The sequence below is a fragment of the Seriola aureovittata genome, chromosome 21, assembly GCF_021018895.1.
Source record: "Seriola aureovittata isolate HTS-2021-v1 ecotype China chromosome 21, ASM2101889v1, whole genome shotgun sequence".
In the NCBI taxonomy this organism is placed as follows: Eukaryota; Metazoa; Chordata; class Actinopteri; order Carangiformes; family Carangidae; genus Seriola; species Seriola aureovittata.
In genome coordinates, this window is record NC_079384.1 from 20,041,393 (window position 1) to 20,057,774 (window position 16,382).

The 16,382-nt window shown below is 40.5% G+C and overlaps 1 protein-coding gene across 2 annotated transcripts; it reads left to right on the plus strand.

Annotated features, from left to right (window-relative positions):
* The first annotated feature begins 216 nt into the window (after positions 1-216).
* Positions 217-15,787, plus strand: hlfb (HLF transcription factor, PAR bZIP family member b). Of its 2 annotated transcripts, none has more exons than XM_056366070.1 (4): positions 217-659; positions 3,250-3,633; positions 9,448-9,662; positions 11,420-15,787. In XM_056366070.1, the coding sequence occupies exons 1-4, from the start codon at positions 548-550 to the stop codon at positions 11,636-11,638; spliced, it is 930 nt and encodes a 309-aa protein (XP_056222045.1). In that variant the 5' UTR covers positions 217-547; the 3' UTR covers positions 11,639-15,787. The 2 variants fall into 2 exon arrangements, with proteins under 2 accessions (XP_056222045.1, XP_056222046.1); XM_056366071.1 differs by having other exon boundaries at positions 219-659; positions 11,423-15,787.
* Positions 15,788-16,382: the final 595 nt, after the last annotated feature.

The following is a 16,382-nucleotide window of genomic DNA, read 5'->3' on the forward strand; positions in this document are numbered from 1 at the left end:
CACCTCTGTGTGATACAGCACAGCTCAACAGCAGCATGTTCCTAATAAACTGACACCTGAGTGTGTTATAATAATTAGTGTGATATAGTGTATAACAATTAATAATAAGAACACTCTCATAAAAGTGATAATATTTAAATCATATATTAAGAGTTTCATATAGAAAAGGAGGAAGAGGCCACTGATAGAGAGAAGGAGGGGGGGGGGGGGGAAAGGGGCGGGTGCTTGGCTCGCGGTTTGACGTCAGCAGTCCTCCGTTCTCACACATGGGATCGGTGATCGGTTTGTCCGCCTCCTGCAGCCCGGTCAGCCGCCGCAGCACATCCAGAGCCGATCCTCTATTTTTATTCCGACACCCGTTTTTCTCACTGTGAGGGCTTTTAATTTTATTTCACTTATTTCCATGTAGGCTCCAGAGCTGAGGACTGATTCAGACTTTTTTCTCTTTTTTTTTTTTTTTTTTTTTTACACACATATTTGTGCTTTATTTTGTTGTTTTTGCGCTGTTTCCGGATCCTAAATCCTAAAAGGAGGCGTTTTGGAGAAAATGTCCCATCGACATCCCATCCCGCTAAATCCAAGTTTCCTGCCTCCGGCGACGCACGGAGTGCTCAAGTCTCTGCTGGAGAACCCGATGAAGCTGCCGCTGCATCATGAAGGTGAAGTGTCTCAGTGTGATAGTTCAATGTCCGTGTTTACTACTCAGGGTCTGAATGAGAGCTGCAGCAGCTGCTCCTGATGTAGACTGTTAGTGTGTTTCCATGCACCTTTAACAGGTCCGCAGGCTTCAGGTTGTGAATCTGTGAACTGAGTCTGAGATTCAGGCGCACTCCTCACACAGAGCATGGACTTCACACAGACCAGGAATATGAGTTTCCTGCCTCTAAATGTCACATGAGCGGCGGGAATGTTGGACAAATGAACAGCCTGCTTATTTCCAGCAGTCATCATAATCATAATCATTGAAGATGTAGTTAGTTGAATGTGTTTGTCAAACAGACACATCAGAGCTGCAGACAGGATTTTAATCCTCAGGTCATAAGTGCAACCCCCCCCAGCAAAACCCTGGGGCTGAGCACCAACCAAACTCTGTATTATTTTCAGAATATTTTTTAGAAAACATCAGTCATATAATATTAAACTGTTTAATTATGCTCAAATTCTTGTTTGGCTGCAACTAACACTTCTTTCCCTCATTAATTCATCTGAAAAATCGATGAATTATAATGTCTCAAAAATGTCATAAAATAGTGAAAAACCTCCATAATCTTCACCATCGTCTTCAGATGATTTGTGCTGTCCCACCAACAGTCCAAAATCCAATGATATTAAATATATTCTCACATAAGACAAAGAAAAGTAAAAGATATTCACATTTTGTAATGTTTTTTTGTGTGTTTATGCTTGAAAGTGCTTTAAATGATTAATCAGTTATCACATCTCATTCTGTTAATTGACTAATTGATTATTTGACCAGTTTAAAACTAAATCAGCCTTTAAAACCCAACATTTAACAGTGAATTTTAACATGAGTGTAAACTGCTCTTCTCTTCATTAAAGAAGACAGAAATATGAGGATGTGACCTCGGTGTCCACAGACCTGGTCAAGCGGAACATCATCCATCAGGGTTGTAGCCAGGATTTATAACCTGAAAGTCTTTTTAGTCCAGGAGTCAAGAAATCCTCTTGTTATCATGTTTAGAAATCAGATGGAGGATTACATGCCCCTCTGGAGCAGTGGTTTCAGCCTTTCTGGCCTGTGAGGCCATAAAATGAAATGTAATGTGACTACAGGTTTTGGAAATGAGCTGTGAGGAGTTTGACTTGAGGATTTTTCTTTCCTGTAGTCTAACTTTTAAGAATTTCTGACGCAGGAAGGAGTGAAAGTGTCCAAAAGAAATAAAATAAACATTATTTTCTCGTAAAATTTTCATTTGATACTTTCATCAGACTAGTCTTTTTTCCTACAGGTACAAGATTTCAGTTGAAGAAATAAACCGTATGTCAGCTTCCAAATAATCTCCAGAACAAGAAGAATATTCATGAAGTCAATCACATACTCACTTCTTCTTTGTTTTCCTCTGAAATCTGAGGATTTCGGCACAACTTGGAAATCCAAGAAAATATAAACATCCAGTTAGGAATCCCTGATTATTGGTAATGAGGTGTCCAACATGTAATCAGAAATCTATCTGCAAAGACTTTCAGGTTTCATGAAAACACTCCTAATCAATAATACTACATGTTGTGAACCATATTGATTCCTTTGTGAGGGACCCATCTGTCCGTGAAAAGGTCAGAGGTCAGCTGGAGCTGATAGAGGTCCAGAGTTTTGGTCAAGGACACTCGTCGCTGCTCATGGAACCACGAAAAAGGTTCATCTTGTTATTGCAGTTTCTTTAGGTTAAACATGTACTAATGAGGCTGAGGTCACATGTTTGCTTGTTTGTCTGAGACATTGTTGACATGTTGAAAGGACTTGGTCTACGCAGCCTGAGGCTGGTAAAAAAACATCAAGATTAGCTTGGTCAGCAGTTTTCATCCTGTGAGTTAAAGGATATTGGGAAACACTCCTTTATAACTACATGTTGAGTTTCTCTTTTAATGGTTTCCACTATCTACCCCTTTGTACCCATAATGCCTCCTGTTTGTTTGTCTTAGAAGACGACCATCGTTTCCTTTTAAAGGTGCAATATGTGATTTTGCTATTGCTACATAGCTAACGTTAGCATTAACAGCTGTTTACTTACCAGTCTAGAAGAAATGTTGCAAGTTCAGCATTAAACTTTATACCTTTCTTCATTAACAGCTGTCTCTAACGGTGGAAAGCAATGACAATGTTAACTCTTGTTTTGCTCCTATTTCTAGCTCTTTTCTTCTAGTTAGCATGCTAACCAGCTAACACTGGCCTGTTTGGTCACTTTCTGATAGCGAGTCACTATAGCCTCCAGTCTGCCCTGAAGATGTAGCTGCTTCGTAGGACGTATTATAACCTCTTGTTTTGTTAATGCAATGATGACTGAAGCTCTTGGCAAGTGACAATTTTTGTATTTACTCATTGAAGACAGCCTGTGTACCCTTGAGTCCTGACAGACCTATTGAGTAAATGTTAATGGGCTTCTATGGACATATCACCCACCTATTGGCGCATTTAATTGTGTATTGATAACGCTGATAAATTCTCCCAATAGTTGTAGTTGTGTTTTTGGGTTTGTACTGACTCAGCTCTTCCCTCCGTCCTCCTGTCAGCTTTCACCAAGGAGCAGGAGAAGGAGAAGAACCTGGAGGAGGAGCACAACACCCCCCAGTCAGCCTTCCTGGGCCCCACGCTTTGGGACAAGACCTTGCCCTACGATGGGGACACCTTCCAGCTGGAGTACATGGACCTGGAAGAGTTCCTGTCTGAGAACGGCATCCCCTCCAGCCCCTCGCAGCACCACCACCACCACCACCACCACCACCACCACCACGACCAGCACCAACCACGCGTTCCGGCTCGCCAGCCGCCGATCATGCCCCCAGCCCCGTCCACGCCGGCGCCATCAGTGATGGACCTAAGCAACCACGCCTCCACCTCCGTAAACACGAGTGTCGTCTCCCCAAACTGCTTGCACGGCAGCCCGGCAAGAGCAGGTAAACAAAACATTTCTAACCCTCGCTCTGTCAGTTCTACTGGATTCTAATGTTTTACCACATTTACTATGATTGGTCCAGATACCCTACAGGACAAGTAGCCCTGTTGTAAACCATGCTGCTGTGTTTGTTGTGGGCAACTATTGTTTTACACTAATTTATATACATTATAAAAACTTGATTGGTTCATCATGGGGGCAAAAAATGATGATCTCAGGTTTTTGTTCAGCTGAAGAGAGTTACCAGCCGTTTGGTTTCTGCTATGATTAAGACAATCTTGTTGAGTTTTCAAATTAGCATTGTTATTTTTTAGATAGTTCACAGTAGTGAAAGGAGACATACATATATATATATATATATATATATATATATATATATATACATATTTAACATGATTTGTAGGAGATAAAACTATCAAACCTGTTAGTTTGGTCTTTAAACGATCACATGCTCTTCTATGAGAACATTTATCACTCAGCAGAAGAAGAAGCGACCAAATCTCCAGGTTCCTCTTTGCTGCCCATCGTCGTCTCGTGCTGAAAGCAAAATGAGAGCCATTCATCTCCTGTGTGAAGAGCTGCAGCTGCAGTAGGAGGACAGCCTCTCAGCTCCTTTGTCCTCTGGAGTGATTAGCAGTGCTGGATGAGCAGAAAACAGTCAGTCAGGAGGCATTCAAGGCTGTTGGGGGGGGTTTGGTCTTTGTTTAGAAAAATCACTCAGCTGAGGGTTGAAGTAACTCACATGACCGACACTTTGATTTGACGGGATGAATCTGTTTAATGAGTTTGAGATGAAACAATTGGAACCACTGAGGTAATGTCTGTGGGGCAGTTTATATTCTACAATTTAAAATGGATTCCAGAGGTTTGTCACTAAATTTGAAAAACCTTTGGGCCAGAAATCTTCAGAAAGAAATAAGTGGTACTGACCTCAGTGCGTTGAAAACTAATTCTGAGCTGATATTGATTGTGAGGTCAAAGCTGTAATCATGTTTACTTATTCTTTATAAGGTTTGCTCCTGAATGAACGTGTATTTGAGAGATACACATAACTTCCTTTTGGTTCATGAGCAATAAAATGCACCATTTCATTTAGAGCTGCTCAGTTAATCAAAATATAATCGAAACCTCAATAAGTCCAAATCACAGAAGCTGCAAGGTAACTGTGTCACATTGTTGTTTATCGTTAGCACCATCAGTGTCGTGGTGCTACGGAGACGCTCTGGCCTCCAGACGTAAAGGAACATGTGTGTGTAAAAATTAGTCAGAAGTGACAGTTCACACTGAAATCGCAATATCTGCCAAAATAATCGCATTAGCCGTTGGAGCCACCGTTCGAAAAAGACCCTGAGTCTGACTTGATTTTATAGACTAGCTCTTTTACTGCTGCCTGTAGTTACACAGAATTTAACATGATCTGTTGGAACAATTTATTTCCCTCAATGTGAGGGATCAATAATCAGCATTAATCAATCAAAAAAAATCATACAATACTCTGTCAAGTAAATTTGTGTTGAATATCTGCTTAAATTTGTAGTTTTTTCCTGATTTAAACCTTTTATTTTTATTTAACATTTTACACCTTTTGCTTCTTTTATATTTCTCAAAGTAATGTATTGAAATAGGTTTCGGTTTCCGTCCTGAAACTCAGATATCACACACTTGGTGGCTGTAATAGGAACCTGACTGTCAGGTGACCCGATCAATAAATGTTTAGCATCCTGCCCCGGGCCGGACGTGTCCGCTGATTCTTTTGAAATATCCTCCTGCCAGATAACACCTCCGGAAATCTACCTGTGTGAGTCGTTACGATCCCTTAGAGTTTAAACATCTTCATCATTGTCTTGATGTGATGTCACCCTCCTCACTGCAGAGCTTCTGTTTGTTCTTTCTCACAGAGAAAATGCTCTTAACTTGCTTAACTCAGAGTTCAAGGGTCAAATCCTTGACCTCATCGTGAAATGCTGAATAACCAGTGCAAAGGTGAGATGAGCTCAGGTGTGCTCGGTTAAGTGCTCAGATGTGACCTCACAGGGGGGGGGGGGCTCAGAGTAGTAATGCTCGCTTAACGTGAGGAAAACATGTCTGCCCCAAACACCACGATTGAGAGAAGTGTCAGATTCAGCACCTCGACAGATGTCCTGGCCTCAGCAGGCGTGCGTGCGTGCGTGTGTGCGTGCATGCACGTGTGTGTGCGTGCGTGTGTGTGCGTGTGTGCGTGCGTGCGTGTGTGTGTAGGCAAGAGCTCCCGCTTTGACTCTTTTACTCACTCCGTGATCCACATGTTTATAAGGAAAAGAAAACAAGTGATCCTCTCACAGCATGTACAGACATGTGACTGGACTCCAGTGTGTGTGTGTGTGTGTGTGTGTGTGTGTGTGTGTGTGTGTGTGTGTGTGTGCGCGCCTGTCCCTGCATGAGATCAGTTTTTTAAGAACATAGTGTTCTCTGCAGAAGTAGGCCATGTGACTCGACTCACTGGGGTGTGTGTGTGTGTACGTGAGTGTGTGTGTTTGTGTGTGTGCGCCTGTCCCTGCATGAGATCAGTGTTTTAAGAACATAGTGTTCCCTGCAGAAGTAGGTCAGGGGGCGGCAACCCTCACATCCACACACAAATTTCCAAATCTGTATTTACACTCAAATCAACTAATAATCCACACACACACACACACACACACACACGCATGCACGCATGCACATGCAGTGTGTGAGTCAGTCTGGGAGACTCCTCCTGGCTCAGAGTAGAGTTCAGGTCTTGAGGATCATGTTTTCACACATATAAAAATACTCTGCTTCAAACAGAAAGACAGACATGATTGTCCAACTAAAACATTGTATTACCATCTACTCCTCGTCATACTGGGCCCTGATTGGCTCCAAACTAGCTCTGACATCATGAATCCTGCAGGTACATCCAGGTGTTAGAGTGAGTGAGTTTAAGGTGAGCTCTGAGAAACTTGTGAAGAGACTTTAACTTTCTTCATTTATAAAGCAGAAACCCACTGAATGAAGAACTGAATCAGATCCCAGTCTGGACTTTAAAGCACCCGAACCATCAGAAGACACTAAAACACACACTGATGAGATGTTTAAAGCTGAATTAACTGATTATTGTCCACGTGGAGCAGAACAACCTGAAAACACGCTTATGAAGAGCGGTGTGTCACCTGATGAGTCCACGTCCACAGTGTTCTCTCTGTTACGCTCTGGTTTTGGTCTCCACCACCTCCCGAAGTATCAGTGACGCCTCTACAAAGTTTTATAGTCAGATCATAAACTCATTTATGACTCTAAATAATGATAAAGTGAAGATAGTTAAATCATTTTTCCACTGACTTGTAAATGTAAATATTTCCTTCAGTTAATTTGCCCCCAGCAGAGGCTCTCATGTCTAAATATAGCTGAGTAATCTATGGCATAATCTGCCATATTTGTTTTCCCATGTGGCCCTGTGACGGCCCAGCAGATAAGGAGGCAGGAACAACCAGGGTTACCCAGGGTTCACCAGGAGAGAGAGAGAGAGAGAGGGAGAGAGAGAGACTAAAAAAGCACAAACATCCACATCCTGCTCTGTAGGTGGAGTGTCTGCAGAACCTGAACTGTTTCCTCTTCCTGTCCGAGTGAAAGCCACGTCTGACCTGTAAAAACGGCTGTTTATACTTTGCTGAAACATGAAGATTTGAAGCCTCTAAAGTGACTTTTTAAATCAGGATTTTTTCTTACTCAGGTTTTTATTTTCTTTCTTTTAGCTCCTGATGTGCAGTGTGATCTTGGGCTGATCCCTATTTCATTTACTCACTAAAATCTCTCCTGTGACAGTCCAAGTTCTGAGATGTACAAATTTCTTTCACCTGACTCTCAGGGCTTCCGTAGCAGAAAAAAAGAGGATCTGATAAAAACATCACCATGAAACACAGTAATACACACCCTGCATTAAAGCAACCTGCTGCTGGAGGTCACCTGACAATAAAACCTACCTCATAATAAGCTTCTGCGCCACAGAAGCTGAGAAAGGCCACTCTTGCAAATATTTTTTTTATCCTGTTATCTCAAGATAAGAAAGCTTGAGATATATAGAGATAGAGATATTATCAGGAGATAACGGGATAATTACAGTTGGAAAGATGTTCACAGATTCAAACTCCTGGTCCAATAACTGAAACGTTGTAATAACAGAAACAACCCCTCTTTCCTACTGTGTTTAAGTTAGACAACGAGCTACAACCTAGTTTTCATCAAAATGAGCTGGAGGAAAATAATTAATCTCTATGAGCAGTCGGCTGTGTGTTGAGTGCTCAGGGACCATCTACAATACTGAAAACAGATATATTACTTAATATTCAATAACTTCACTCTTATACACTGTAGTGTCACAAAAAAATATTTGCGAGTGTGGCCTTTCTCGGCTTCTGTAGATGCACAGACGACCTTTTTACAGGAGGACAGTCTGAAAACATCAGGAACTACGACCAAGCAGCTCACAGAGTAAATGTGCTCATGTTACACACACACACACACACACACATACACACACACACACACACGCACGTGTCAGGATGTCTCTCAGGATGTCACGTTTGAAGCAGTGAGGCTCATCGTGTGCTGCTGTTCAGCTCCCACCTGCTCCTCCGTTTCAGACACCAGTGCTGCGTTCAAGTCCGTCACATTGGGAACCCACTGGTTTTATAATGAAGCCTCACAGAGCAGCTGGTGTGTAGTTCACTGACATCACCTTTTAAACCTCTGTCACCTGTAAATCACTGTGGGACAAGCAGGACCTGCTCAAACAAAAACAAAAAAACATGTTTATCATAATGTTGAACTTTTCATTTGCATGGCTGAGAGCTGTGACTGCTTCGTTGTGACATCACAAGGTTCCAGAAGTCCTGACGGCTGGTTTTAAGGCTCAGTTTCAGAATAAAGGCGCTTTGACTTTCACAGTATTAATACCTAGACCTGCTTTATGATCAAACAGCGCATGGACATCTACCTTTATACTATATGAACCTTTAAGTTAGAGATCATCTGATAATTGCATGTAAAATATCCAGATGTTTGTCAAGAACCTTTTTTTTTTTTTTTTTTTTTAAATGATGCAGTGGCTTTACACAAGAAGAGCAGGAAACTGTGCTTTCATTAGTCTTCCCATGTTTCCATCTCTGATCCTCTGGTCACAGAGCAGAGAGGAGACACCGAGTCCTTCAGCAGGTCAGAGCTGAATCCTCAGGAAACAGAGTCGCAGCTTTATGGTTAAATAGTACAAATGTTCCCGTTTGTCACTTGAACCTGATCATACACACACACACACACACACACACACACACACACACACACACAGCTGGTTTAGCTTCAGGTCTGTCACCACCTGGTGGCCGCACCTTGACACTGCAGCCTCAGAGTTTGTTCTCTGATCAATATCTGAAGGTTAAGGATCAATATTATCGTACCACATCTTTAAAATATGAATACAGATAAATTCCTTCATAATGTGACGAACTTACTAAAAAACAATTTACTGCATGTTCCTTCCTGATTATATCATTTTTAATAATAGTCTTTTATGCTAATGATACAGGGAATGATACAGTTAGTTGGGATGTTTTAGCTGCCTGAAAGCTTCCCTAATTAGGAATCAAAGGAAAATCATAGTGAACAACACAAGAAACACAAAAAAAACACTTTACAATGGTCTTTGATAACAAGGAAGGAAGGAAGGAAGGAAGGAAGGAAGGAAAGAAGGAAGAAGAAAACAAGATCAAATAAGATAAAAGTTTCTGACTTGACTTACCATCTGACCGTCTCTGTTTTCCTCCAGGTCTCCCAAACTCCAGAAACACTCCCAGCCCCATCGACCCAGACTCCATCCAGGTCCCTGTCGGGTACGAGCCCGACCCAGCGGACCTGGCGCTGTCCAGCGTCCCAGGTCAGGAGATCTTCGACCCGCGCAAACGCAAGTTCTCGGCTGAGGAGCTGAAACCGCAGCCGATGATCAAGAAAGCTCGCAAGGTCTTCATCCCGGAGGACCTGAAGGTAATTTGGAGCTGGTTCTGGCGAAGAGCTTGATATCAGCTTGTAATGCAACACAGGCCGATTTCCTGTCAGTATTTTTCCAATAAATTTCGGCTTATTGCTAAAAAATACAAAATGTATCTCGGAGAAAAAAATTCTGTTGCAGCAAAAAAACTGTCAAACCTGTGGAATACTGTATATTTGTAATACTAATAATCTGATTATGAGACAACAATCTCACCACAAAGTCCATTTAGTAGCTGTTGTGGAGCTTTCTCGTATCTCGTTTCACATCAGTAGATAGAATTTGTTTGTTTTCAATGTTCAAATTTCCATAAATTAGACATTTGAAATAAAAAAAGGAGATGAAGAAGGAATTTTATCTTATGTTTAAAGTTTTAAAGCAGCAGCAAATTTCTCACTAACTGGTTGCCAGGGGAGGGGACTGTACTACAGTAGTACAGTAGTATATAAAGTACTACGGTATTACAGTATTACACTATCACAGCACAGAGCTCCTCCTCTGGTGTTGGGTTTTGAATATGACCATCTCTCCTCTACAGTTGACTTGGCTTAAACCAGCACAACGAGCAGGTGGAGAGGTGGAGAGGTGGATTCGCTGACTTTTTGTTCATCTGTCCGAGAGCAGCCTCTGCTCTCCTATTGGCTACGTCCAGCTCCAGTGGGGTGGGCAAGTCCTCCTGGTTAAGAGGCTTATAGTGGACTGAAGGAGGGAGCACCGCTGAGAGGATTTAGCTTTTAATTTGTTGAAATAAAAAGTGGATCTGCGTGTGGCGGCGCTCCAGTGATGAACGGCTGACAGCTGATTGTGAAGCAGCTGAGGCTCTGATCACACATGGACACGACACGTTGGACAGGTGTGATGTTTGGCCACCAGGAAGCAGAAACACTCGTTATTTCAACTATATTCATAAAAAAAAAACTGAAATTAGAAAAATAAATAAATAAATAAAAGGAAAAATGAAATTCTATGTAAACTGACGCATTTATTAATGCAATGAATCTACTTAAAATGTATAATTGATAATGTAACTATAAAAAACCGCATCTGTGGAAGACCACAAGTGTCATGAAAATAGTAATAAAGCATTTCATTAATTAATAACTAATGAAATAATGTAAATGGGAAATTTCCTTTTAAATGCCTGATTAAAATCTGTCAACACAATTATTTAATTTATCATTTTAAATTTTCAAATAGATTATTAAAATTTATTTTATTTTATTTGAATTCATTAATGTCTTTTTAAATTATGAGTTATGTTATTATTGTAAACCCTTTTTTAATTTGAACTATTTGATGATTAAATCAAATCCAATGATGCATTACTTTGTAATTGAATTATTTATAGTCATAAATTAACTTGTATGTAAATATATTTTTATTATGTAATTATATTTATTCTAATTTATTTAGTATTTTATGCCTTGTTTTTATACTGTTGCTATTTTCTTTCTTTTACTGTGTGTTGTAAGGTGTCCTTAAAAGGCACCTATAAATAAAATGTATTATTATTATTATTTGTTATTAATTAATCAATTGCTTTATTACTATATCCGTGACACTTGTGGTTCTCCATGCAATCCTGCCTTATCTTTGATTGATACTTTTAGGAGAATATTAACTGAAGCTAAAAGTACAAAAAGGTCTCAGATGATTGTGTCTCTGTCTCTGGTATTTGATTCTGGGTTTGTGTTTCTTATAATGTAATCCCCTTGTTTCACGTCTCGTTTCTCTCTCCTTTGTGTCCTTCGAGCAGGACGACAAATACTGGGCCAGGCGCAGGAAGAACAACTTGGCAGCCAAACGTTCCCGGGACGCGAGGAGGCTCAAAGAGAACCAGATCGCCATCCGAGCCGGCTTCCTGGAGAAGGAGAACTCGGCACTGAGGCAGGAGGTGGCCGACCTGAGGAAAGAGCTCGGACGCACAAAGAACATGCTGGCCAAGTACGAGGCACAGCACGGGCCGCTGTGAGCGCACACACACAGAAAAACATATATATATTTATATATATATATATATATATATACATGTACACACACACACACTCTCAGAATGATGACCCTGCCTTCTCCTGACCTTTCACCTCTCCTCCACAAACACAGTCAAGGGTTGAAAAAAAAACATTCAAAATATATTTCAACTTTTCATCATCTGACTTTGACTGTGGACAAATGAGATAATTCAATATTTTTAAATGAACAATCCAACAAATCAAACACATTAAAACCAACAGTGTTAGTCCGTCTCTCAACTCCGTTTGTGGCTCTGAGCTCATTGGTTCCTACTGAATGTGAATCTTTAAAAATGCCTCAAAAATACATTTAAAAAAAAAATTTTTTTTTTAAAAAGACGCTGCCGTTTTATCAAACAAGGAGGAAATACTGCATTTGTTGTGTATTTTCAGCGGCAATTTAATCTACTAGTGAGTGTGTGAGCCTGAGTCAAAATAAACTGCAGTGTGTGTGTGTCCCTGGCAAAGAAACCTTTCACATCTTTATAATATTCCTGAGTTCCCTCCAAACATTTGTCATCTGTTTCCATGGTAACAGTCACCCAGCAGCCACTTAAAGACATGGTGATTTGCTCCTGAGTGGCAGCAGTTGCCTGCTGCATATTAGGCCCATCATTCTGACTCACTACACACACACACACACACACACACACACACGTCTCTGTGGCCCTGTGAACTCTCCTCATGGACCCCCCCCCCCCCCCCCCCCCCAAGACTGAACTGCCACCTGTCAACCCACTTGACGTCTGACTTTTGAACCGTCCTTTCCCAGTGACGGCACTTTACATGGATGATGCCTGGCTCTCTGCCTACCCTTCAGAGACTCCGCCCCTTGCAGGTATGCCTCGACAATGCGCCTGTTCACATGTATATACCTGCCTTCGTTCTGCTCCTGACGACTCTGTATATGAATGTGTACCAACTCCTGCTCGTCTCCTATTGGTCAATCAGCATCTGTTCCCTTGTTTTATTTAATTTTTTCTATCAGGACGGTTTCTGCCTGTCTGGGACCCTCAGCAGTATTTTTATGGATATTTGAAGAGTGCAAATATAAACAAATACACGGAAACATATGATATCATAACTTTAAGATGCACTCACTGATTTTACCCTAAAAATGCCAAGAAAAATTTATAGCAAAGACAAATAAAATTTTTTTATAATCCCCTAAACGGCATCAGGGAGTGTGTCTTGAAATACTTAAACAAAGAGAGGAACCCAAAGAGCGCCAATACTTTCACTTTATTTTCGGGGCCCACTGATGGCCAAGGGGGGCCCCTCAGCAGCCTCGTAATCTGCACACACACACACACACACACACACACACACACACACACACACACACACACACATACACACACCAAAACTGACCTGCAGCTCAGGTGGATTCAGACAGTGAATTGACACTTTATAGTTCAGCACATAACTAATGATCTTTCAAATGTGAATACAAGCAACACAATTGGTATGTTTATCCCTTTGGCGCCATTTATTTCACAAATCCAATTAGTCACTTCAGCATATTCCAAGATGGCCGCCATTTGCGGCACATGAAACGTGTATTTTACCCACAGATTTAAATGATTTTGCAATTTAATCCCATGTTTGTGACTGATGATGTTGAGCTTAAATTTCTTTATCTTAAGAGCTTTATTTGTACAATTTCTAATATATGATGGGAAAAATTCTGCACAAACGATTTACTATGTATGATGAACCAAAAGTTCAGCAGGAGTCGACTGTCTACTCGTTTTATTCAAGCCTTAAATCAGCATTTGTAGTTTAGCAGTAACATTAACCCTAGCTTAATATGCTAGCTCGCTACTGCACTATGCTAGTTAGCCAGCAAGCTAACACTTAAGCAAACAAACCCTGTCAATTGTCAACTGACTTACACCCATTTCAAAGGCAAATGATTAAATCACTTCAGTTACCTCAATGTAATACCCGAGGAGGGTTTGTGTCAAGTTTAGTACTTGTAGCCACATTTGAAAGAATTACCTGAAACATGCAGTTATCTACTGAGCTATTAGTTTACTGTATCCTCTGCACACCCTCCACATCTCTAGCCACCTGTTTATATGACGTTTATATGACGTTTCTCTCTTTGTCTTTTGAGATGAGCTGCTTTGAATCTGGCCACCGTGCATGTTAAAGTTCTGGCCATGTCTGGAAATTACATTTTTCTTCACAGATTTGCTTTTCATAAGACACAGCTGCTTTTACCGTATGACAGTGAATTGTAGCTGGTGAAATCAAATTTAATTTGACTTTTCAGACAAATTAAATACAGGATTCATTTCAGACTCAATTCTGAATTTCCCAAAACTTAGATGAGCTGATACTTTCTTATTATCTTGTGTGAGCAAGATAACACCTTCTGCATGCATAATATTTCATGCAAACATGGTTATGTATGCTGGCCTTGGAGCTCAATGCACTGCAGCTTAAGAAAACACATGCAAAACATAGAAAGGTAATTTCAAAGGTTTGGAAGTAATGAAGAAGTGCGCCTGAGCCTGGTCCGTCACTTTTTTGTGTCCCATGGAAACACTTCGGTTGTGCTGCGTGTACTTTTTTTTTGTTTTGAGTATTTGTGTTTTGTCTGCTTGCACGTGCTTCTTAAGTTGCAGTGCAAGAAAGTAATTTGTGCAAACAGGACAATGTCAGAATTGTTTTTACAAGAGAATAACTTGTGTAAACTTCACAATTACAAGTACAAGATAATAACGTGTGTGCTCCAGATACTTTCTCGCGTAAACAAGATAACAGGAGAATAATCTTGCACGCATAGGAGAATCATTTTTAAATAAGTAGGAAGTAATCCTCAGTAAACTGATCAGCACATTACAGCTTCATGTCACACTATCGAGTCTATTTAATTAGTTTGTGGCCTGATGAATGTAGGAGCACGGCTGTGATGTGCAGGGACCTCTACGGTGATGAGCAGGTGTCGGGCAGCATCGCAGCTTATGTCATGTACATCCTCATGTCGCCCACATGGCAGCATTACAACAGTGTTACATCAACAGAAATACAGACGCAGCTGATTTAGTTTTGTTTTCTCTCCAAAAACCTCGATCTGTTTTTTTTTTTGTTTTTTTTAACAAATGAATGGAAGCCACTCTGTGTGAAGTCGACTGTTTTTTCCTTTTACATCTTTTTACATGAGAGAAAAAACTAGTCGTCTTTTTGTTGTGAATGTTTTAAAAAAAAAAAAGTTTTTATATAAGCTCAGATGGTGGTACAGGCTATTCACAGAGAGTTGAAATATTCACCGGTTTGTTTTATTCTCTATGGAAACCAAACAATCAGTGCAATAGATTGTTCTTTATGGCTTTGGCATGAACTTTATTTTTATTTTTATTTTTTTTATTTTTCTTTCTGTCGTGTCGCTCAGCAATGAGTACACCCCCCAGTGGCCGAATGAGACATGAATGTATATTTGAGTGCGTGGTGTTGTCTTAAACTGTGGAACCACTTTAGTACTCTTTACTACAGACCAAAAGAAAACAGTATATAAAGGATATATTGATATATTAAAGGTTTTAATGTTTATACAGAGCTATTCTTCTTGTTTTTTGTACAGTCTGTTTTCCTACATAGATATTTCCTGTGTATTTTGGAAAGGGTTACATTAATATAAACAGTAGATTAAACATATATATTATATTCAGAATTATTACCAACATGTGCCCAACCTGTCTGGGCAATGCATGGGCATTAAAATCCTCTGAAGTTCGTCTTGTGTCCGATCCTTTCCTCCCTTCGTAGTTGAAATACCTCAAACCCCCCCACCCCCAATTTTCAGAGCCCCTGGAACACCTGTGCAGGTGCCACATCAGCTGATTCAGGTGCTCTGCTCACCTCCATGTAGATGCTAATGTATGTACAGTTTCATGGCTCTGTTCAGCCCGAATGTATCCTGCCCTTATTTTTCTTCTTTCTGTTTGGTATGATTCTCTCCTGGTGTTTGGTTCTCTCTGCTCCTTCAGAGCCTCTGCAGCTCTGTGACGTTTGACTCTGTTCAAATACATTTTTCCTATGTTTGTCCTTGATTATGTTTCTCATGATCAAAATAATAACTAATAAATAAAAGTTAAAATCCAGTTTGTCTCGGTCTGTCTTTGTTTTTCTTGTCTGAATCAGCAAATGGCAGGTAAATAAAATGCTGCAGGATTTAATAATGTGTAGATTAATTTATTTAAAGCGCCATTTTTTTCTCTTCTTCTGTGTTTTATTTGAAGTGTTGATCCATGCGAAGATATACTTGTGGTTTAAAGAACCAAAAACCATCTCAGTGTAGTTTTTCCTCTCTCAGGCTTCTCTCTGGAGCTCTATAAACAACAGGTCGGTGAGCCAATCAGAAGAGAGGAGGCTCTTCTTCTCCCACTCTTCTGATTGGCTCACTGTTTTCTGAGTGATCCAATAAAAATACAGCAGATTTCAGGTAAACACTCAGAAAAAACAAATCCTGCAAGGTTGGATGGTGGGTCCAGGTGGGCGGGGCTTGGGTATGGCTGAGGGGGGTTGTGACATCATAAGGTTCCAGAAGTCCTGACGGCTGGTTTTAAGGCTCAGTTTCTGAATACAGGCTGTGTGCATTTCTCTGTGGACTGAGGCTTTGATACTTTCACAGTATTAATATAGAACCTGATCTATAATTACACAACACATGGACGTCTGGTAAATAAAAAACTGGTA